Source organism: Mycetomoellerius zeteki, unplaced genomic scaffold (genome assembly GCF_001594055.1).
Source record: "Mycetomoellerius zeteki isolate Tzet28-1 unplaced genomic scaffold, Tzet1.0 scaffold151, whole genome shotgun sequence".
Lineage (NCBI taxonomy): Eukaryota > Metazoa > Arthropoda > Insecta > Hymenoptera > Formicidae > Mycetomoellerius > Mycetomoellerius zeteki.
This window is the reverse complement of record NW_017256458.1, coordinates 55,270-78,665: the sequence shown is the minus strand read 5'-3', so window position 1 is coordinate 78,665 and position 23,396 is coordinate 55,270. Positions and strand designations below refer to the sequence as shown.

General features: G+C 35.1%; 4 protein-coding genes across 8 annotated transcripts in view; 1 reads left to right on the top strand and 3 right to left on the bottom strand.

The window, feature by feature from the left end:
- The window catches only part of pasilla (RNA-binding protein Nova-1-like protein passilla), a 23,339-nt gene extending 12,784 nt beyond the window's left edge, over positions 1–10,555 (bottom strand). The window contains exons 1-6 of one of the 4 annotated variants that reach the window (XM_018444534.1): positions 9,478–10,555; positions 4,038–4,184; positions 3,799–3,956; positions 3,059–3,410; positions 486–940; positions 341–415 (exon numbers count right to left, since the gene is read on the bottom strand). In XM_018444534.1, coding sequence (XP_018300036.1) covers positions 407–415; positions 486–940; positions 3,059–3,410; positions 3,799–3,956; positions 4,038–4,184; positions 9,478–9,595 — 1,239 coding nt within the window. In that variant the 5' untranslated portion in view covers positions 9,596–10,555 and the 3' untranslated portion in view covers positions 341–406. Of the gene's footprint in view, positions 1–20; positions 941–3,058; positions 3,411–3,798; positions 3,957–4,037; positions 4,185–9,477 lie in introns of those variants that run through there. The other 3 variants (XM_018444531.1, XM_018444533.1, XM_018444532.1) reach the window with 3 other exon arrangements.
- A 1,226-nt stretch (positions 10,556–11,781) lies between these two features.
- LOC108720494 (transmembrane protein 216) lies at positions 11,782–12,660 on the top strand. The gene has a single exon (XM_018444549.1). The coding sequence runs from the start codon at positions 11,961–11,963 to the stop codon at positions 12,387–12,389; it is 429 nt and encodes a 142-aa protein (XP_018300051.1). The 5' UTR covers positions 11,782–11,960; the 3' UTR covers positions 12,390–12,660.
- Positions 12,661–13,801: 1,141 nt separating this feature from the next.
- On the bottom strand, positions 13,802–17,872 carry LOC108720488 (adenosine 3'-phospho 5'-phosphosulfate transporter 1). Of its 2 annotated transcripts, none has more exons than XM_018444537.1 (9): positions 17,751–17,872; positions 17,527–17,690; positions 16,824–17,032; positions 15,804–16,012; positions 15,355–15,579; positions 15,083–15,236; positions 14,799–15,010; positions 14,593–14,718; positions 13,802–14,358 (listed from the first exon to the last, which is right to left on the bottom strand). In XM_018444537.1, exons 2-9 carry the CDS (start codon positions 17,556–17,558, stop codon positions 14,191–14,193), a joined length of 1,335 nt encoding a protein of 444 aa, XP_018300039.1. In that variant the 5' UTR covers positions 17,559–17,690; positions 17,751–17,872; the 3' UTR covers positions 13,802–14,190. The 2 variants fall into 2 exon arrangements, with proteins under 2 accessions (XP_018300039.1, XP_018300040.1); XM_018444538.1 differs by having other exon boundaries at positions 17,790–17,806.
- Positions 17,873–22,366: 4,494 nt separating this feature from the next.
- Positions 22,367–23,396, bottom strand: part of RpL28 (ribosomal protein L28) — a 1,751-nt gene continuing 721 nt past the window's right edge. The window contains 3 exon segments of the mRNA XM_018444564.1: positions 22,367–22,492; positions 23,274–23,389; positions 23,392–23,396. The exon segment at positions 23,392–23,396 is cut by the window's right edge and continues 110 nt beyond it. Coding sequence (XP_018300066.1) covers positions 22,406–22,492; positions 23,274–23,389; positions 23,392–23,396 — 208 coding nt within the window. The 3' untranslated portion in view covers positions 22,367–22,405.

The following is a 23,396-nucleotide window of genomic DNA, read 5'->3' as shown; positions in this document are numbered from 1 at the left end:
GTGTGTGTGTGTGTGTGTGTGTGTGTGTGTGTGTGTGTGTGTGTGTGTGTCAAAAGTAGAGGAAAGAAGAAAACCGTCGTGGCCGGGTGTGTTCTCCTTTCTCAAGATATGAAGAGGTGAACAACGGAGCTCAATAATGGCGATGAACAAGAGGAGTGCTATACTTGAAATCAATGGATCATACTGGCGATGGCATTCTGACGCGCTCGTTTTGCTTCCTCTTCACTGATCCTCTGCTCGATCAAGTACTGAGCAGTGTTGATTGCATTGGGATAACCCGTGATAGTCACTATGCGGTTCCTGGTACCAGGGGCGAACATGCCCTTCTTAGAGATTTGTATGTTGGCGCCACTTAAGTGCTGAATCTCAATGAGGGCACGACCACCGGGTCCCAGAATAGCTCCCACTATAACCTCTGCAATTTCTATGTCTACTTTCTTGGTCTCCTTGTTGTTGGCGTCTACCTGTGTAGGACTCTTACTTACAAGTGATAACTGGTTAGTGCCCAGGCCGAATGAATTGTTGTTCAGGTGTATTGCACTGGCGGCGGTGTTGTTCTGTCGGAATGGATCAAATGGCTCGTACCGATCGAGGGTGTTGCGCGGAGTTGGCGAGGTAGACCCGAGCGCAGGAACGGTTCCGATCGGTCCGAATACACCGCCGTTGTTGTTCGAGCCGTTAGCAGTTGTCGTACTGTCCATCGGATTACCCAAATAGCTCATACTCGACGGCATCCCGATCCCCATTCCGAGGATATTGTACTTAGCGAGGGTCGCGATCGCAGCAAGTATCTCCGTTGCAGCAGGCTCGGAGAAACCTGTCGTACGTAGATTCAATTTTATGTGTTCCAACAGCTGCGTCGTCACCGGCGCCGTGCCAGCGGTGATAGCCGCGCCCAGATTTAGATTAAGACTCAAACCAGCGCCATTTAAGAGACTCACTATAAAAGAAATAGGCAATAATTGTATTTATTAATTACAAATGGCAGACAATGAGGATTTCGTTAAATCATAAAAAGATTTGATAGATGTTCAAGTTTGACGAATTAATTGACTGAAGTGAACAGATTTGGAAAGATGCGATTTCTTTTCCATGCTCACATATATCGATAAACAAAGTCTTAAATTGCTTTATAAAAATGTATAAAAATAGTTTCGTTTATTCATTTAATTAGAGAACACTGCAAGTTTCCTTCAGCAATTATTTAATTCCTTCAGAAATAAAGTTGTAAAGTTAGAAAAAATAATTTAATTTTTCGTTTAATTACATTTCATTCAATTTAAATCTACAACAATAAAGAAAAAAAAGAAGAAAAAATTAAAAATATTGTGATGATTACTCATTTTTTCTTTGTCATAAGTAAACGTGTTAGAATTAAAGAAAGAAAAACTAAACACGTGTGCTAAGTTTTCTTTGGAAATTATAGAATGAGAAATCTTAGAAATTTTAAAATATTTCAGAATTCACATACAATATGTATACGTGTGGCAATAAAGTTCGGTAAATGTATGAGAAAATAAACATCACTTAGATAATATACAAATGGCCTTATTATCCTGTAAAGTAATTCTCCCTAGAGACAACTTTTCATAACGGTCATACAGCTTGCGGAAACTGTGAAAATCATTTTTGAATATCGCCTTAAGTCTTGTTGTCAAAAACACGATTCTAAATGTCCAAAATATTTATTAATCGAGTTCTTTTCATCGTTCTTTAGTTTAAGGAACAAAAAGAGTCTGCGGGAGCAAGATTGGGGAAGTCAGGAGAATGATTCAAATCAATATAATGTTAATTCAAAAATTGCCGTGCACGTTTCGAATCAGTACCGTATGACAAGATTTAAACCAATATCCAAAGATGAGAACACAATCGATCCAAAGATAACTTTTCATACAGTTTTTGCAAACTGTACGAACGTTATCAAAAGTGTATTGTTCCTCGGGGATTCTGAAGGACAATAACGGTCATCGTATATTAATTAAGTGGTGTTTATTTTCTTATAACATTCACCAAATTTTATTGCCATGTTAGTGTCGGAAATTGAAACTGCAACATCAAAAAGTAGACTTTTGATTAGAACGAAACTCTATATATCATTTGTGGGAATTATATAAACAAATTATTAAAGTTTCAGAAATCCACGTTAAGTAATCCTTGACCCACAAGAACTGTGGTATCGTCTGCAGTTTTGAAGATGATACCTACAGCTTCACTTTCTCTGCTTTATGAACAAATGAACAAGCTTAAAAAGCATACTACAGGATGATACAGGATGATAGACATCTGTTGGATACAATGTTCACACTGTTGGATGTTTTTCATTATCTGGTTAACTTGTGGTTAAGCTTAACCTGATATTTTATCCAATGGGCTTTATCCATGACATCATTATAGATGAAGCCCATTGGGGGGATAAAATATCAGGTTAAACCTAACCACAAGTTAACACAAATAAAAAACCGGCTCATAATAGTTTAATGTTGTCTCAACTGACAGAAAAGACTTCTGATTGATATCACATAAAGCTCAATTTCGAGCTACGCCATAAAGTTGCACAGTCCGGACTAGATATTATTTTTTTCTTCGACCGGTACAGATATTATTTCTTAGTTATTGTGCTTAATCATTTATTCACATTGTCCTCTCCAACATATCTATAAATTTTGATTCCAAAATGATACTTCTTTCTAAATGTTGCAATTTCAATTTCCGGTAAAGTACAAAAAATTCTAAAAAAATGTAGGCTTTTTCAACATTTCTAAAAAGTATTACAATTCGTACAAAAAATCTAAAAAATTTTTTTAAAAACTTATAAAATTATATCAAAATTCTAAAAAATTATGCGTAGAATTCTAAAAAAAATTCTCACCAAAGTGACTGAAGAGATTAAATAGTAAAAATTAAGGAAAAGCATGCTTATAGCCTTCTTACAGCTATGAATATTATTAGATATCTATCAATAATCTCTTATAATGGAAAACGCCCTATAATAACAATCAAATGTATTCATCGCATAGGAAATACCTTATTGCATTATTAAAAAAACTCCTTAACTAACCTGTATTTAGACCAGCTGTAGATGTATACGTGGGAGTGCTTGTGGGAGCTTGAGCATATGGGCTGCCTGTAGGATTGTAATTGGCAACGGGACCACTTACATCTGCGTAACTAACGTTAAGGCAGGTACCACTTTGTGGATCATCCGCCACTTTCGCTAAGATCATGTGTAACGCCCTATGATTATTTTCTTTCTCACCAATCACCGTTATACATCGCTCCTGAAGGGACAAGTCCTTAGCCTTCTGACTGATTTGAACGTACGAGCCAGATTCTTCTTTAATTTGTTTAATGTAATTCCCAGCTTTTCCTATTATCATCCCTGCAGTGCTATTAGGCACTAAAATTTTAACCTGAAATAGCAATTCAGATCAGACCTCTGTCATTCGCGCGTACAATATTTGTTTAAGTTTCGTATTTTTTAAGTAAATATTATTAGAGCCACTGTTTCCCACGAAAAAAATTACTAATAATATATTAACATATGTACTATAAAAAATTATTAATAATCTTGAGAATAACAAATTCGCATTATTTTTAGAAGATATTCTAAATATATAATGCCTAAAAAAAAAAGGTATTTCAAAGTCTAATTATTTTTAAATCATATTACTTTTATATAAGAAACAATTATTAATAAATTCGTATTTCTTTAAAAATATACATACATCCCCTATATGTAAAATGTTTTGATAGAAAATAGAAAAAAAAATTTACGGTGAAAATATTTCAATCTTATACCTGCTTGTCCCTCTCCGCGGTGGCTTTACCAGAGTCAAAGTCAACCGTAGTTTTCGAAGTAAGATCAGGCTTCTCGCGTATTTTGTCCATGATGAACTCCATGACCTCCATAATAGCATCTACGGTGCCTGTGATAAGGCATACTCTCTCAGTAGTTCCTGTAATAGACAAATGAAACGGTAATTAATCGAATAAAGGCAGCCGCGAGAACACGCGTGCACTGAAAGCTAAATGTATACCTGGATAAAAATCGTGCGATTTAGACATCTTCACTCTTGCCCCTGTATCCTTTTGAAGTTGAGCAATTGTATCTCCACCTTTCCCGATAATGGCCCCGGCTGCCACACCGGGAACCAACACTTTGAGGTGATACGTTCCATCTCCTCCTGTAAAAACAAAACAAACCATTCTTTTAATCATGTCTTATACAGAATATAGACATTAGATGGACCACAGACTTCTATAACTAAACTGCTGACTCAATGTGATAGGGTGCATTCAGAAGCGACGACCGCTCACTGAGCACCCATAGAAAGAGATGAACCTGATTCCGAGTTCTTGTTTCAGTTCATATATGCGTACGTATGCGTCCCGTTTGTGAATATCGCGTGAATTTATATGAAAACATCAACGTCATTATCCGTGTAATTTATACATATGAGAGTGAGTGAACACAAGTATGGCGCTGCCCAGCGCTGTCTTCAAACATGGAGGCCAAGTCGGCAGTCTATTTATACTTGGACTGTAGATGGAACACCGCTTATGAGCAGATAAAACAAATTAAACTAACACAATGAGTTAAAAATCTTATATCATTTTGCAATTTTCGCAATAGTATGAGATATTAGTTTCTAAGAATATCCAAACGAGCGCATATTCGCCTGAGATACCGCCAAGCTCAAGCACGCGGCGAGACGAGCGAGATACAACCGTCCAGAACGGGGAGATGTTTCTTTCGTCACTCGTGCGTTGCCATTGCTGCTTGTAGTTAACAACTCGCGCATTTATTAGCTGCGTTCAGCAGAGAAAACTAATCAGTTAGAGCGCTTGGTGATTCTTCAATATGATTGATTCCTATACTTTAGACCCAGCAAAGAACTAAAGGTAAGAACAAATCATATTAAAAAATCGTTAAGCGCACTGATTAGTTTTTTCTGCTGAACGCAGTCATTGTTAGCAACTATAAGCTTAGTGGCGTATATTACCACGCGATTGTTTCGTGTGCGTGAATTTTGGAATATTCTGTATATTACGCAGCGAAATATGAATAAAACCATGTATTTTTATGTAAAAATGAATTTTCAGTGTAAAATGAAAATAAAAGGTACAACGTCCAACGGTCTTGATCTTGACAAATGTTATCCAGGTCATGATTCTGAACAAAATTCTATTCATCTATTAACAGATCTTATTAGTTTGACCTTGGATAGCGTCGTCAAGGTCAAGTCAAGGTCAAATCGATTTTTTTTTAATGGAACACCCTATTTTTGATACCAGAATCAAGAGCTTTTCAAAACATTAAAAAAATATTTCATAATAGTGTTTTGGAAAGCTTTCGAGGTAAGCTGTACGAACATGTAATTAAAAATGAGGAGTTTCATTTAAAAAATTTTATGTGACTTTTCTCTGACTTTGACAACGCCATTCAAGCTCAAACCAATGATATCATCTCATGTCCTCGAAGTTACAAAACTTTTGAAATGTTTTTTTCTAAAATGCTTTGTTTCAGAGATAAAAATTTGTAATGCTTTATTTTGAATACCCGCTATATACACAATGTGACCCACGTAAAGTGTTACAAGCTATTATCTCTGAAAGTATGTGTTAAATGAAAAATATGTTCAGACAAAAGTTTTGTGATTTCGAGGAGCACATAAAGTAGAACTATCGACCTTGGGCGGCGTTGTCAAGATCAGGGCATTACAGAAAAAATCAGTAAAAACAATACAGCGAAAAATGCTAATAAATTTTATTTTAACATTGTATTTTTTTATTTAACATTGTATATACTGTACGCATTATTTTATTCATACTTGTGTTTAGACCTCAAATCTTTCTTAAATACACTACAGTAAAATAAACCAGGTAAAAAACTAATCGTCAGCACTCTCTTTAAAACTATGTATCTTTTTAAATCTTATAAGAAAATATGGCTGGAACCTTCGTTAGACAAAGTTGCCGCTGTGCGAAACAGGCGTCTCATTTTACATTTTCGGTTTCTCAGCTTTAATGGTCGAACTATTTATTTAACCTATAGAACTATTGAAAATAGACTCAGAATTTTCAATATTTTATGAGTTTCCACCAAGTGAAACGTTAACTTCACACATACCCGATAATCTCCACCTTGTCGCGATGGAACGGCTTATAATGCATATGAGTGAGTACAACAAAAAAAGAGATATAACAAAAAGAAGACCGAGATGATTGCAATTAATCTTTCGTGATCAACGGTATATCGATTTATGTAATTTAGAAAAAATGTATCGAGGAAAATTATCTACGAAAAAGGTTAACGTACAACTGGGTATCCATTAAAATCGAGTATGAATAAGACGTATCGTACAATTGCATCAGTGATTTTGATGCAATTAGATAACTTCACTCGAAATCATTCGCTTTCTTGGGCGTTTTTTTTTTACGTTATTTTAGTGCAGCCAATTAATGCAGAGCTGTCCAAAAAGGGTACTTTTCAAATTGAAACGTGTAGGTATTCATCAAGGTATTCATGCTTATAACAATAGTTGGAAATTGTTAAAAGTTTTTGATTTGTATCATTCACTATGTTTAAAAGTATTCTATTGCTAATATTATAAGATTCTACTATTCATAATATATTTAATTATAATATAGGAATTGTATATGTATACACATGTATACAGGGTGTCCCATAACTTTTAATAAATATTTCTTGGAGTAAAAGAGAATGAAATTTTCAACTAAAAGTTCCTTTCCCACTTTTGGCGCAGACCATTATTTACCGAGTTATTAACAATTAAAGTTGAATCAGATAGCGCGCAGCCGGAGTACGCAGAAGCGTAGCATGCCACGGGATTCCTCACGCTTATTATACATTCTCCCGATTGAAATTTTATTCACAAAAATTGTTTATTTTCTTCTCATAGAGCTCCAAGAATTTTTTCAGAATTTTTTATCAACTTTTTAGTACTGCATGTTCTTATTGGCAACTATTTTTACCAACGTGAGAAAATATGCGGTACTAAAAAATTCTGAAAAAATTCTCAGAATTCTATGAGAAAAAAATAAATAATTTTTGTCACTTGTTTTTCTGTAAAATTGATAGTATTTGAGTAAAAAATTATTGAAAATCAATATTCGGCAATATTTATTGATTTATTCTAATTGAGCCATATTAACATTTATTTAATTAATGTTTTGTTAACTATTGCAAAAATTGCAAAATGCTAGAGACTTTTCGACTCAGTTTAGTCCGCTCTATCTACACAAAAGAGGTTGGCAAAAACTTACGGGACACCCTGTATATATAAATCACATATTTTTATAGTTAAATGAATAATGGTACCTTATAATATTAGTAATAAAATATTTTTAAACATGGTGACAAAACAGCAATGAAGTGAGAAATAGGAATTGAAATAGGCATAACACACACACACACACACACACACACACACACACTGGTACATTTCAATTTCAAGCCAAAAGTATCCATCCTGAATAGTTCTAAATTAATGAAATCTTTTCTCACACATATATCTTTCTAAATGGTACACTCGATTATATCATAAAAACAAAAACGAATTTATAACGGTTAATGGTAACTAATTTCAGTACGGTCGGATCAAAAGGGATACAATTCGCAACTCGGGTTGCAAATCGAAGACAACTAATCTAAAACGAAAAGAATCAGTCACAACAATGATTTTAGTTAATTAGTTTCGCTGGAAGATTGCCATTTAAATCGTAATCGCATCACATGACATGAAGGAAAAACAGAGATAGAGAAAGACAGCGAATGAATATGCGTATAAATCATCGCGCTTTTATAAATATACACATATATAAAGAAAAAACTATAAATCAAAACGAACAGTAATCAGTTCTGACTAAGGACATTCAATTTTAAATGGATGTCACGGCAAAAGGATCGATTTAACGGACGTGATTTAACGGACGTGATTTAACGAAAATGTGGAGACCCGGTAGAGTTTCGATTAACCAACTTTATTTCGTTTTTTTTAGACAAACGAAGATCGATGCGATAGGAGCGAAAGGGACGATGCACAGCAGGAAGTTGGATGTACGGAAGTCAAACAGCTGTTTGACAGATGGAGGCCCTGCGCGTTGGCTCGGCTCGGCTCGGCCTCGCTCGCTCGCTGGCTGGCTGGCTGACTGGCCCGACGACCTTGACCCATCAACCTCTTCGGAGAAGCAGAGAGACGCGAGGTGGGTGCGTGCGTGCGTGACAAACTCACTCACCGATGCGCCACATCCTAGTGGGCGCCGTCATTCTGTGCGCGGATGGCAGTGGCGGTGGCGGCTTCTCGACGATGACAATAACGATAACGATAACGATAACGACGACGACGATGACGACAACGACGACGACGACGACGACAACGGTGGCACCGCGTTACGGATGCACGGAACGGAACGGAACGGAGCACCAAGTGCTGCTGTGACAGGTGCGCGCGTATAATGCACGGCAACGATGACAAGAACGGCGCGGCGGAAATGTACGCCACTATTTCCACGATGCTCGCGCGACAAAGTTGCAGAGTCACCGTAGGAGCAGTCACCGCCGTGGAAGCGGTCCTCCATTAACGATGCTCCACAGGCACGACCGCCCACACGTAGTCGAAGGAGAGCGAGAGCATGAGAGAAATAAAGAGAGACGGAGAAAGAGGAGGGGGAGAGGGAGGGAGAGAGAGAGAGAGAGAGAGAGAGACGAAGGAAGTGAAGAATGTCGCGCGGATGGAACGTCAAAATTCAAAACATCGTTTCCCACTGACTGATCCTGCTGATTTGTCGTCGAACTTGAACGTGTTCGCACGCGTGATATCGTAGATCGGAGAGGATCGAAGAGGATAGAATACACGAGAAGAGAGAGATAGAAAGACAAGGGGGTGGGAGGGAAAGAGGAGGGAGGGAGAGGGAGAGAGAGAAAGAGAGAGAAGAAAAACGGGACGATGCAGGCGGAAAGAGACGTGGCACGGGCGAGGATATGCGAGGCGAGGCGCTGTGCATCGTGTTCGTGACACGTACGGCCGATGAGAAACGAGTCACCGACGAGAACCGACAAAATGGGAAACGAAAGGGAACGGATTCGCGCTGTATCAATAGAGCGCGACAAAGATGACGACAGGATTGTCAAAGACGTGCGTGAAAGGAGAGAGAGAAATAGACAGGGAGATAGAGGGACCGCTACGTATCGTTTATTCAGTCTATTGCATATTGCATGAACCGATGAACGATAGGTGAATACGCGTGAAAATGCGTGAGAGGAGAGGAGAGGAGGAGAGGAGAGGAGAGGAGAGGAGAGGAGAGGAGAGGAGAGGAGGAGTGGAGGAGAGGAGAGGAGTAACCAGGCTCCGATGTCGGCGACGTCGAGCGAAGGAGTGAAATTGCCACAATTTTGCGATGGCGACGCTGACGCGATGTTGACGCGCGGCGTCGACGACGCCCGATCGAAAATACCTGATCCGTAGTGTGATCTCTTGGTCGCGCCGTTCTCGGCATCGCAGTCGAGCGGTCGCTTTCTGGAGTCCGCAATCTCCGGGGAGGGACACGTCTCCATTCCTGAATCAGCGGCCATCTTGGTTCGCTCGTTGCACGCACGTAACCCCCCCCTCCCGCACACGCCACACACACACACGCACACGCGCGCGCGCGCGCACGCACACGCGCGAGTTCACACGCACGGCCACGGAGAATGGAGATTACGGAATAAACGGCGCGCACCAACGGTACACACAATCAAAGCGGGATGATGTTAGATGTACACTACACGGGACGCGCACCGCGCACGTATACTCGCACCCTCTCTCTTGTTGCCTCCTGATTGGAGGAGGGGAACTCGTTAGCAAAGACGAGGAAAGAGAAAGAGAGAAAAAATAGTACGAAGGACCGCGCGCGAACGGGATGAACGATTGGCGATGGAGCGATGCGCTGCGGCTGGAGGCGGCAGAGCAGACGATGTTCGCTTTATGGGGACAAGAGTCGTGTCCGAGAATGAGGTGCCAGGCGCGAGCAGATCGGATAGGCACGACGTTACACACTTCCAGACGAATGAACGAACGAACGAACGAATGAATGTACGTGCAGTGATGACGACGGAACGAGGGAGAGAAAGAAGGAGACAACAGTAAGCGGCGGGCACACGAGTGGAGAAATCCGCACTAGGAATACTGGGATACGCGAGCGCGCACGAACAAATAACACACGCGCTCGCGCGAGGTGCCGCGTCTCACTGCGTCTCACTGCGTCTCACTGCGTCTCACAGTCACTGGCGACTGATCGAGGCCTCGCGGCTCCCTTGCCAACCAGCTGGTTGATACTCGCGCTGCCCTCGCACAGCACACGTACACTGATGTACATACACCTCTTCTCTAGGTTCGCTGCGTCTCCGTCTAACTTGCTCCCTTTAACTGCGTTTGACCCACGGCTATATACTCCGCCTCCGTCTCTTCCTTTGCCTTTCCCTTCCTTCCTTTTCGTGCGCGCGCAGTTTCTCTATCTGTCTCTCTTCCTTCCGTCGTCAGTCCTCAGCTAGCAGCCCCAGTTTCAGCAGTGGCGGAGGAAACTGGAGTAAACCGAATATATATGTATAGTAGCACGCAACCCTGTCCGTGTCCGTGTCCTCTTTGCCAACCCGCGAAAAATTCGACTGATCGAATCGGACGGATGCTTCTGGAACCCTTCGAAGTTCCACGGAACTGCGGCAAGCGTTGCAACGCGGCGAATGGTGCGCGCACTACAACTATACGAATACGTTACGTAAGCTGTGCTGCTGCCGCCACGGGAGATGTAACATAACGAACACGATAACCTGCTGATGCTGCGTCGTCCTGCGCAGTGCGCGCCGCCGCGCACCAACCGCGGACTTGGACTCGGAGTGACGCATCACGTTTCCCGCCTTCTCTTCGGCCGCTTTTTAATTATTACGGAGTACGGACGAGATTGGCGGAATTGCATCCGCGATTTTCACCCTTCGCGCTCATACGTAGGCGCAATTGCTAGCAGTGAAATTTCACTGCACTGAATTGAAATTTCATTCCTGCAGACGTTAGGAACAGTTGAGCCACTGCAGTACTACTGCAGTGAATTTTACTGCAAGGTGGGAATGGAGAAAATCCATTCAAAATAATTGGAGTGAATTTTATCATTGCAAAGAATTGAAAAATTTACTCCAATTATTGAGTGAAACTCCACAATAGATATCGATTAATGTCACTTCAAGGGGAGGGGAATGATTTTACTCTATTTGCGAAAGATTAATTCATTTTTTCTAAAAAGAAAAAGGCGGTACGCAGTCATATACTAAATTTATAGAGTATAATTTTTTGCAAAATTTATAATGATGAATTCAATCGAACACTTGCTACCGTATAAATCTTCTTCAATATCGAGTTTAAATATGTAACTATAGGCCTGTTCTTTTTGACTGAACTTTTGCACCAGTTCGTCTTTCTTTCTTTTCTCTCCGGAAGGAAAGAAGAGGAAGAAAGATGAACTGGTGCAAAAGTTCAGACAAAAAGAACAGGCCCAATATATATTGCCTTTTCAGAAAAAAAAAAAAAGAATCTTTAAGCAGAGTGAAATCGTGTGTGTGTGTATTTATTTGAGGAAGTCGGCAATGTTTACCCTATAAAAATAACTCGTTACCGTTACCGTTCTTTTTCCTAAAAAGTAATTCGTTATCGTTACTCATTATTGATTTGCAAAAGTAACTCGTTACCGACAGTCGAATGTGAGAAGAATACTCAACTGTGATTGGTCAATTTCTTCCTCTTACTTCTTACTCCGTGTATTGTAAATGACGCATCATACCGTGTATTGGACAACTGTATCACTGTGTGTCTATTCGTAGAGACAACAGACAACTTGAAAGTTTCTATCGTACCGTTTTCTCCCTTTCGTAGCGATCGGAAGGATTCTGGTTTCAGTGTTCAAGAGTGATAATGCCCACCGTAGTGAATTCCTCACTCACCTACGAAATTCTCATGTATCTGAACTCCTTTTACTTCGGCATGTTCGCCGTATGTGAGCTGGGCATGGGGCTATTCAAGGCTGCGAATTTGCCATCACCGGGCGCAAGCAAGACTCTGACAGAGTTCGCGCTTCTGTTTTTCTTGATAGTGACGGAGAGCGGCAGGATTTATCTGGGAAGAAAAGGAAATCTAACTGAGCGTGGACTACCAATTCTCATCGGGATCGTCCTGACCATTCCCAGCTCACTAGCGACGCTCTACTTCCTGCTCTGGCAGTACTACGTACTCAGATTGGAGGTGATTCTCTGCAGCATACAGCTGGTTCTGCTAGCGTCCGAGGTGGTCATTGCAATCATGTGCCTTATAGCCATTCATCGACCGCCAGCTCCAGTGAAATGACTAAATGTTATCGTTTCTGATATTCTAGTCGCACGATGACTATATTTTGCACTTGTCATGCTTAATAATTCATTCCGAGTATCGTTGATTCATTAAGGCCAAAATCAAAGTTTTTGACACTACTGTTTTTGATACGCAATAAGACTTTTCTTGCTGTGTACCATTTCTATTATATCTCTACATGTAAAAAATAATCCTGTACAGGAGAGAATTAGATTATTTTCCCTAAATCCTGATATATAAATCCATTCTGTGTAACAACTTTACCACAAATTTTAAGTGAAAAATAAAGACTAGTCATCAAAAAGATTTTTATGCTATTTGTACTTCTGTAATTAAAATTATAAATACTGTCAAACAAATATTCTCATTTGAGCAATTATCTGTAAATTTATGTATCTACCGAAAGGATATTGAAGAACATTGTATTGTTGCTAAAAGCTAGCGATTTATGGCAACTAGGTAGTAAAAAACAAATTGTCTCCATCAAATAAACCCAATTGGGTAGAACATTTTAGTTTTGTTACATATTTAAACAATAGTGTCGAGATAAATAGAATGACTATTTCTTTGCAACTGCTGCTTTAGTTTATATTATTTTCAATCAGAAGAAAAAAAGATGAAGAAAAGCGACAGTATAAATTGTGAACGAGATCGAGCCTTCAAGAGAGAAATATTGGTGGATTACATATTTCATGAATTCCTTGAGGAAAGCGATCTGTTATCAAAATATATTGTCGATGGACATATTCTTGTGTGTACACTACATACAAAACTTTATTTGCATTCGTTCTGATTTAAAATGGCTACTTACTCGAGTCCTTGAAGAATCCTAAAGCCTGAACTCCGAAATCGCTGTTTCATTGATAAAATGTAACATATCTTTACATACTGCTACATCAATGTCGCACGCATACATATACATAACTTTTCGTAGAACGATAGCGACATAGCATTTTAATTAGACGTCTAAGTCTAATTTCAAGAACTCGACGTTGTTTCTTTGTGTAATCTATTAACCTGTAGCCTTCAATTTTGTAAATACAGATTTGTACAGATCGCAAAGCTTTCTTAGCAAATGCTGTCACAATTTAATAACTCTAGATATCATTTTGGGCTAAAAAAAATGGTAAAAAAGATTACAATTTCAAAAATCTTTATCGTGTTCTCAAAATAATTTTCAAAATGAAAATAGCCAATGGAAACACAAATGTTCTATCTTTCTTTGATCAATATGTAGCTTAAGTCCTACAGAAAGGAAAGAATTATATATACTTACTTCTATATTGGATATAATCATCTATAGTAAGAAACTTGCATGTATTTATTGTGTATATGCATTTATATCAAAATAAATATTTTTCAAATAAATAATACAATACGTGTGTACACCTTCATACATATGGCATAACACAAATTTTCTTTTCATAAAGATATAATGCTGTTTTTGTCAGATCACATGTATCTTCAAGTACATATTTTTCCAAATATATTACACACGCGACGTACATTGGCTACAAAACTTATAAATACAAATATTTCTTGAAGCTCATGATTGAAATTTCTATCACAAACTATTGGATATACATTCGCGATATATAGTATATGCTGTATATGGAAAGAGAGATTACGACGCGATGTCAATTATAAATAAAGGATTAAAATTTAGCATCCATAATTAGTCAATATCTAATTACTACGTCAGAATTCTATCCTAATCCATAGCAATTATAATAAACAGTTGATAGAATTCTACTTCTATGGCAATTAAGATTGTAATTCTGTCTAACTAATACAATTTTTAATGTTTTATACTGTTCGCCGTGGCTCTGCGTCTTCTGATTACTCGTAATCGATTGTTGCAATAAATTCGTAAAAATACTGAGCCAAATACCAACAATATCCCAAACACTCCAATAACAGTAATCTCGTGATGATAAATCAAACACGACAATAATATCGCCAGGCCCTGTAACAAACATTATTAAATGCGGGATTACAGTCTGGATTTAAGAGCAAGAGCACGATAGTGTCGGCCGACTTTATCATTTATGGAAAGTCCTTGGCAACGTATGTAACCACGCTCATGGGTATGATACAATTTTGTTTTACAACACAACAGTCGGCCGATACTTTATCTATCATGTGTTTTTGCCCTAATTCTTTTTTTGGTAAATTGATATTATATGAAATAATTATATACTTGACGAATGGTCATCATAATGACAAATGTAATGGATCCAAATTTCGAAATGGTGTAAAAAATGTACAACTGGCCGCTTGCAGAACAAATGGAAATCAGCAAACAGTCGATTATAAACCTGGGATACTGTACGATAAAATTTGTTAATGCTATTTTCATGTAAGCAATATTATAAGGAATTAATATGCGTATTGCGAATTAATTACCGTCGTCATAAAAGAAAAAATTAGTGGAAAGCTCGATTGTTGAAACAGAGACATTGCAGTTAGTAAACAGGAGAACATATTGACTGCACACATCATTTGTACGCTAGTTACTCCATAATCTATAAATAGTGCATTTTGCCAGGTACTTGTGAAACTATCTAATAATAAGTAACCTCCCAATAAAATAACACCGGAGAGTGTTGTCGCTCCATCTGAAAATATTTATAAAATTAATATAATGTTGGTTGAAATTAAAATGCATTGCATATTTAACAAAGTATTACTGTTTTTATTATGATCAGAACTGTCCAGCATAAAGAGCGTCATTCCGATAGAAATAAGAATCGCAGTAACATATTCATAATATTCGTATGACGTATGCGAAACTATTTTTCCCATAACCATTACCGGAATAATTTTAGAGGCTTTAGCTAAAACCTAAACGAATAATTTATGAAACATTTATGTAAATAGCTTTTGACATACAAATAAAAGTTATGTTAGTGAGTAGAGAAATCAGCAAATCATCAGAAGATATACAATCGTAATTTTTCACCTGTGATGGAAAACTGACGTATTTCAGAGCTTCATACTGACACCAACTGCTCATGATATTTGATAGAGAACAAAATGCATATTTATACAATGGCGTCTTATGTTGTGGCTGACGTTGAATAAGTAAGTATAATCCAGACATCAGAAAAGCAAGAATGCGATTTACGAACACCAGGAATTGAGAATCTTGAAACCGTGCTTTACTACCAGAAGCATCTTCGTATTCCTGTATAAATGAATCAGTATTATTTTGGTTTAATTACATTTTTACAATAACGACTGAATCCATTATTGTAAAAATGTAACGATGTTACAAGTAATATGTTACTTCCTGGTTAGTAGTTACACTACATCTAATTATTAATCACACTAATAATCCCAATAATGTAATAACATATGTACATTTTTTTTATAAATATTTTTTTGTTATCGATGGAATTTGACCACTACCTGCGTCATTATCTTTTCCTGTAGATAGCCCCAAGTTAAATAACTAATTTGTAATCCAAGGAAACAATATATCAAAAGTAGAGCGTCTTGAGCAAAAGTACGCTGAATGTGAGTGGAAGCATTAGGAGCATAAGTTGGCGAATCCAAAAAACCTGTCTCACAGTGTCCCACAAAGCACGAATGCACCAGTCTGGGAATACAACCTTTCCCTGCATAAATATATTCTTCTGAACTACTATAATATACCTTGGAACATTATATTCCAGAGTTGGCAAAGTTACTTCATAAAACTCATTACCGTTCATTTTTCTGAAAAATAACTCATTACCGTTACTTGTTATTTATAAACGGGAAGATCCCGTTTAGCCATACATCCACTCACATCGACCTAGTAATTTTTCACTGCTTTACCAATGAGAATATTTTATTTTAAATTGATTAATTAGGATAACGATGTGCTATCGGATCCCTCTCTTAAAAACTAACGAGTCATTACTATTTTCGTTATTTTTTTCTTGATATTAATAGAATATCATATATAAATTTTTATGGTAAATATAAATAAAAAATATCAAAATTCCGCCTTCTAGTAAAGAAATAAGATTCAAAACTAGATAAATGTTACAAAACTGAGATTTTTTATCATTATTCTATAATATGTTTTCATATATTTATATTAAAACACAGATGGAAAAAATATAAACTGTTAAATCAGAAAAATTGTTATCCTGTATAATGATTGTATACAGGGTGTTAAAATTCTTGTCTCGCAATAAAAAGCAATATAATAAGCAATTAATATTTTGCTGGAAATTAATTTATATGCTAGAAATAAAGTAACAATAAAAATAACTATTCAAATTATTATTAATTCCTAAAAAATATAACTGCATTACTCATATGGAAATGTAACGTCCTTATCCATTCATTATTTAAAAAAATATAATTGGAACAGTAATGAAGTTGCAAGTAATACATTATATACCAACCCTGATTTGTTCTTTCCATATCGATACTTACCACCTCTCTGAATGTACTTCATATAGCGTACATATTTGTATATAAGACAACCTGGCAATAACACAGTGGCATATCCCAATAAATTCAAACATAATCGAATAATCCAATTATATGTAGATATCTTGAGAATATCCTCTCCATTGTTCATGACCAATTTGATAATCTCACTGGTTCCAAATATGACGCTGACTGAAAATAGTAGCAACAAGCTACCAAATGTATTCTCTTTAATTATATAGTGATAAAAAAACATGAAAATTACATATGTAATTATAAAACCGTCTAATGTATAAGGACATTCGCAACTAGTCTTATAAACGCCAGTTACTTGATTTACCCATTAAATTTAAGGGTTGCCAAATGCTAAACTGAAAACTTATCATCTCTAGCCCAATTTCTTGACAACAAATCTGTTACAAAATACGTATTTGTAAAGATACTCAAAATATATTTATATTTCAAAATCTAATTTATTATTCATATTACACTTTGCCTTCGTCATGAATAGATTAGAAATTAAGACAAATTTTCAAGTCTTGCTGTTGGCAATTCTGATGAGTTAATCGGCCGATCAAGTAATCAACGTGAGTGAAACCGGCCTTATGCATTGAACTAGCTTGTCGCTGTACCGCATCAACTGTAAAAACAGAACTGATACCGCCGTTGCGGTTATGCTTTTGATAAAGCCAAGAATGAGACGTACCATATCACGATGTCACTCCCAAAGTTCCCCATACTCCTCGTGAGTGAGAAACTTCGGCGATGGTATCAATTATCCCATAACCTTCGTCACAGACGTTCCCACTTGTGAGCCTAGCTCAAAATGCGGGCTTAGAGAAGCCTCCACCAGCCGTACATTGTTATATACTACAAACAATTGCCATTAGAATTGTAATTAACCTTATCTTCGCTCTATTCCATTTTTACCACGCCACGAATAGGCCCGTAAGGTTGGAGAGTACGCACTTAATGCCCATTTCCACTAATGCAGATTAAAGGCTATGATCATAGAAGGCTGCGTTCGGAAATATCACCCGAGTGTCCTCATGTATCACTTTATCTAGGGATGCACCGGATATCCGAAAAGTATCCGGTATTATCCGGTACTTTTTTACTATCCGACCGGATAGCAGGATATCATTAGTATCCAGGAATATATCCGGTTGAAATTTTATGTCGTTAAATTGTTGATTTGTTATTATACAAATGTTTTAGAAATGAGTATGCATATTCATAATGCCATATTAATATTTTATACGTTGTTGAAAAATTACAATTTTTTTTCTACATTTTTTTTTTGTTTTTAGAAGACAGTTTCTCGAAATCCGATCGAATATACAATTCAAAGAAATTACCTCTTCGGATACCGGATATCCGATATTACATTCTGTCCGGATATCTGATATCCGGTAATTTTACGATTCGGTGCATCCCTAATTTTATCCTTATGTTCACCCAATGTTAAACAAAGATAAGATGATACACGCGAGTGTCCAGGTGATGTTTCCGAACGCAGCTGAAGTATTGGAAGTAGAGAGAAATCTGAGAGGCCATGCCGACCTTTTTCCCATTACCATCGAAATCGCCAATACATCCATTTTCAGTTTGGGAACTACGTGACTACATACATCTTTTGACACTATCGATAAAATCGTATTGTCGAAAGTAGACATGGTTCATGTCTGTACTAAATCCTTAAGATAAAAGCGTGCCGACTATCCATAAGGATTGTTTTATTAAAAAAAAAAAAATATTTTTTATTAAATTTATTAAGTCAGTAGCAAATTGAAATATCATAGCGTTCTTAGATCTTGGTGATTACAATGATATAATTTTATGTAAAATTAATTCAAAACGCGAGGTAATATAAAAAAAATTATAAATACCTTTATACAATTTCCAAATGTTATATCGTTTAAAATTCGCGAACCTATAAATAATAAAACAATTGTATTAGTTAAAAATTATTTTTTATTTGAATTTTATATTATTGTAAATGATAATCAGTTAGCAAATACTATATAAATCACAGCACTCATAAATCTTGGTAGATATATAATTATCATCCTCTTTATACAATGATATAACATTACATAATAAACAAAAATTATGACAAATGAACATTCGTAATTTTCGTCGATTCATTACAATTTCCAAGGATTTAGCAAACCTGATAAACGGAAAATTTCGTGTTTGTAGTTAAATAAAATTATATTTTTTTATTAAAATTCATTAAATCGGTAGCAAATTGAAATCACAGCGTTTATAGATCTTGGCGATTATAATGACATAATTTTATTTCAAATATAATTCAAAACGTGATGTAATATAAAAAAAATTATAAATACCTTTATAATCTCCGAATGCTGTATCGTTTAAAATTCGCGAACAACCTATAAATAATAAAACAATCGTATTAGTTAAACATTATTTTTTATTTGAATTTTATACTATTACAAATGATAATCAGTTAGCAAATACTATATAAATCATAGCACTCATAGATCTTGGTGGATATGTAATTATCATCCTCTTTATACAATGATATAGCATTATACATAATAAACAAAAATTATGACAAATGAACATTATCCGCAATCTTGGTTGATTCATTACAATTTCCAAGGATTTAACAAACTTGATAAACGGAAAATTTCGTGATTTTTGTTAAATAAAATTATTATATTTTATATTAAAAATTATTAAGTCAGTAGCAAATTGAAATATCACAGCGTTTATAGATCTTGGTGATTACAATGACATAATTTTATTTAAAATATAATTCAAAACGCGATGCAATATAAAAAAATTATAAATACCTTTATAATCTCCGCGAATGCTGTATCGTTTAAAATTCGCGAACAACCTATAAATAATAAAACAATTGTATTAGTTAAACATTATTTTTTATTTGAATTTTGTACTATTGTAAATGATAATCAGTTAGTAAATACTATATAAATCATAGCACTCATAGATCTTGATGGTTATATAATTATCATCCTCTTTATACAATGATATAGCATTTAATATTAACTAGATAATGGAAGTAACTCGTTATTTGTAACGAAGTTACAGTTACAAGTTACTTTTTTGGTAATTTTACTGATATTGCGTCACTTTTTTTGGTAACTGTAACAATAACATAGTTACATCTTTTTATAACGATAACGAATTTTACAGGTATTTTTATCGTTACTTTGCACACGATTGGACATAAGCCACTCATAGTGCATGAGACTAGTAAACTCCTAGTTCGCTGTGATTAGTGATGGTCGATTTTCAAAATGTAACAAAAAGTTACTTTTTCAAATAACGGTAACTGTAACGAGTAATTGTAACTTGTTACTTTTAAAAAGTAACTTTCCATTCCCTATTATTAGCTAATATTGACTGTTTTCAGTTTGGACGCTCACGTACTTTAAATGCTTATAAAGTCAACATTTCATTAGACATAAAATAAGGATGGAAGAGCTAAAAGCTTCAAACCAAACGCAACAAATGTACGTCCGAAACGTTTTTTTAAATGAAGTATATAAATACCTTCATAACAGAAATGTTCCGCTTGAAACTCGCAACCTAATAATAAAATAATTGTATTAATTAAGACTGCTATTTTTAAATCTAAAATTTTAGAGTAATGTAAAGGATAATCAGTTAGCAAATATACAAATCATGGCATTCATAGATTTGGTGGATATTTATCATCATTTAGATATATAGATATAAAAGGTCACCAATACCGACACACCACTTTGTTTTTGAACATTTCTTAAAAAACAAAAGCCAAAAATAAAATTTTAGAAACATAAATACAAACTAAAAAGTGTCTTTTATCAGATAATATAACAGTTTTTATAATACTGTTTGCAATTTTGCAATAATTAACTTTTTCATAAAATAAGCAAAAATGAGCACTTGACAAAATAGGCAGTAATGTCACATATTCTTATCCTTTTTCTTTCTCAGAAATTATTTATACAAAATACCTACAAGTGAATGTAATATATAAGATTTGCTAGAATCTTTTTACTTCGATATAAAATAGTTTCTGTTGATTAATATGCATACCTTGTGCTATTCTACAGGACGCAAACATGTAATGTGAGCGTTACTTTTTGACGGTTTTCTCATTAATACACGATTGCCTTCAACTTCAATAGGGCTACATATTGACACTACGCAATACTATAAAGATGAATAGATCAATTCTAAACAGAATTCTAAACAGCTCCTTTTGTTTTGATTGGTCAAATTTCAATCTTTCAATTTTTAATCTCAATCTTCAATGCATAGTCTAATTCTGGCCATATAAGTCTTTATGACTCTGCTTATATAGAATAGTGTTTTCGATTGTAACGGGTTTTAAACCTCGGTTAGATTGATACTTTGCTATTGGTTGACGTTACATGCTCTATCAATAGTAGAGCTTGCAGCGTGATTAATCTAACCCGGATCAGTTTAAAACCCGCTACAGTAAAAAACGCTTTAAGTTAGCTTATGAATTATTATCTGTTTTACAGGTGTGTTGATTTATGCTGTGTGTACAGACCGATTTCATATTTAAAATATATTATTAAAAAAATATAAAAAAACAAATAAAATTGATTTAAGAATCTATATACATGTAAAAAACAATGTAATATTATCAATAATATAACCATTATTTAAACTGCACAATTCACAAAAACGTAAGAATTTTATTTTCGCATTTGTAGAATTCATTTTTAGTTGATTTTGTGTAGAAACAAGCAATAAATATAAATCTTGATTTTGTAAAATTATGTTTTTATCAGTATTAATAAAATTCAATAGTTAATTTCTGAGAAACAAGGAGGTGCCTCTTTAGGAAATCTATGTCAGTATCGGTGACTCCTCTATTACAAAATGAAAAAAAAAAAGATAAATAAAAATTACCTTTAATTGTCGATTTTCCAGGGATTTACAAACCTGACAATCAAACAAAATTCTATGTTTATTATGTGAATATAATATTAACAATATATTTTTTTTATTGAGTTTTAAATCAGAAGTAGCAAATTAAAAATCATGGCATTCATAAATATATCAAAGTTTGTGAGTGAGTGCATGCGCGCAAGAGATATTACATAACAAATAAAAAACTAAATAAATGTAATTAATTTAAAGAATAAAAATAAACTTAATAAATAAAATTTACCTAATTAAAAATTAGTTTTTGCAGATCAATCACAAAAGAAGCACGTGCTGATTCTCCTTTCAATCTAAAAATAAAATTCCATAATATAAGACCTAAATCGCAATCTAATAAAAGAAGCGTTAATTTATATAACATAAAATGCTTACCTAAGAAGATGCTTATAACTAATATAATTAAATGCTTATTTTAAAATATACTTTTATTTTGTTGAAATGTGTATTTATTTTGTTTTCTTATAAAAATATGGCATATCTGCAAAATAATGGTGAACAGCAAAGTTTTTTAAATCAAGTGTAAATAATGTCAAAAAAATTTTACTAAGCTAGAGCACAATTACTTTACAGAATATGTCGTCCATAATAGATATTTTAATTTACAATGTATATTTAATAAAATATACAAATTAATCGGTCTTTTTAGTAGTTCGTGTTTTCTTAGTGGGAAGAGGTTTCTGTGATCGCAGTACGGCACTGGCCCGTCGCAGTGCAGCCTAAAAAACATTTTACATGGAAGCATTAATAAAATATTAATGGCAAATGACATACAATTAAAATCAAAATTGTACTATGTAAAAATAAACACAATAAGAAAGGAACTTTAACCAGTAAATCTCTTGTTTTTAAAAAACAAGAAATTTAATTAATGAAAACATTAGTATAGGATTTAATGACATGCATAATAATAAAACTGGTCAATTATAGTGTTCCTATATTATTACAGGAACACTAGTTAATTATAGCTATTCTTCTGAAGAATTGAATGACTGTGATTGGTCTGTTTTGTAACTACTGATATTATTAAATCTGATTAAGGATACCATGCAAAACATAATCATTAATCTTTCAACTGCCAATAATATAGTGTGGCATAAAAGTAAGTACTCAATTTACAGAAAATCATTACCCAAATTAAATTAAAAGTCATAAGAAATCAATCAATTACAGTCAAGTATGAGAAGAAAAATATACTGTGATTGGTTAATTTCTTATAGCATAAGACTTAGAGCAATGGCACACAAAAAACTTAAGCAATAAAACATAAGCAGTAAGCAAATTGACCAATCGCTGTAACGTCCATAAGGCTATGACATAAGCAATAGCCAATCCAACATGATGATTCCTTATTGCTTATGTCTTACTGCCTCAAATTTTGTGTGTGCCATGGCCATCAAGTTTACGTAATAGCTTATTGTAGAAAGTTTATATTTGAATTGAAATATATGAAAGCAAAGAATTAATAAACTTAGCATAATGATTCTACAATTTGCATACCTTGGTAAGATCTACGCGATACTTGTTCTTTTTAAGTAGAGTTTTCAACTTGTGTAGAGAACGACGAGCTCCTGCCTTCATCGTACTTTTTACATTAGCTTTGGCAGGCTTGTTGACTGCTTT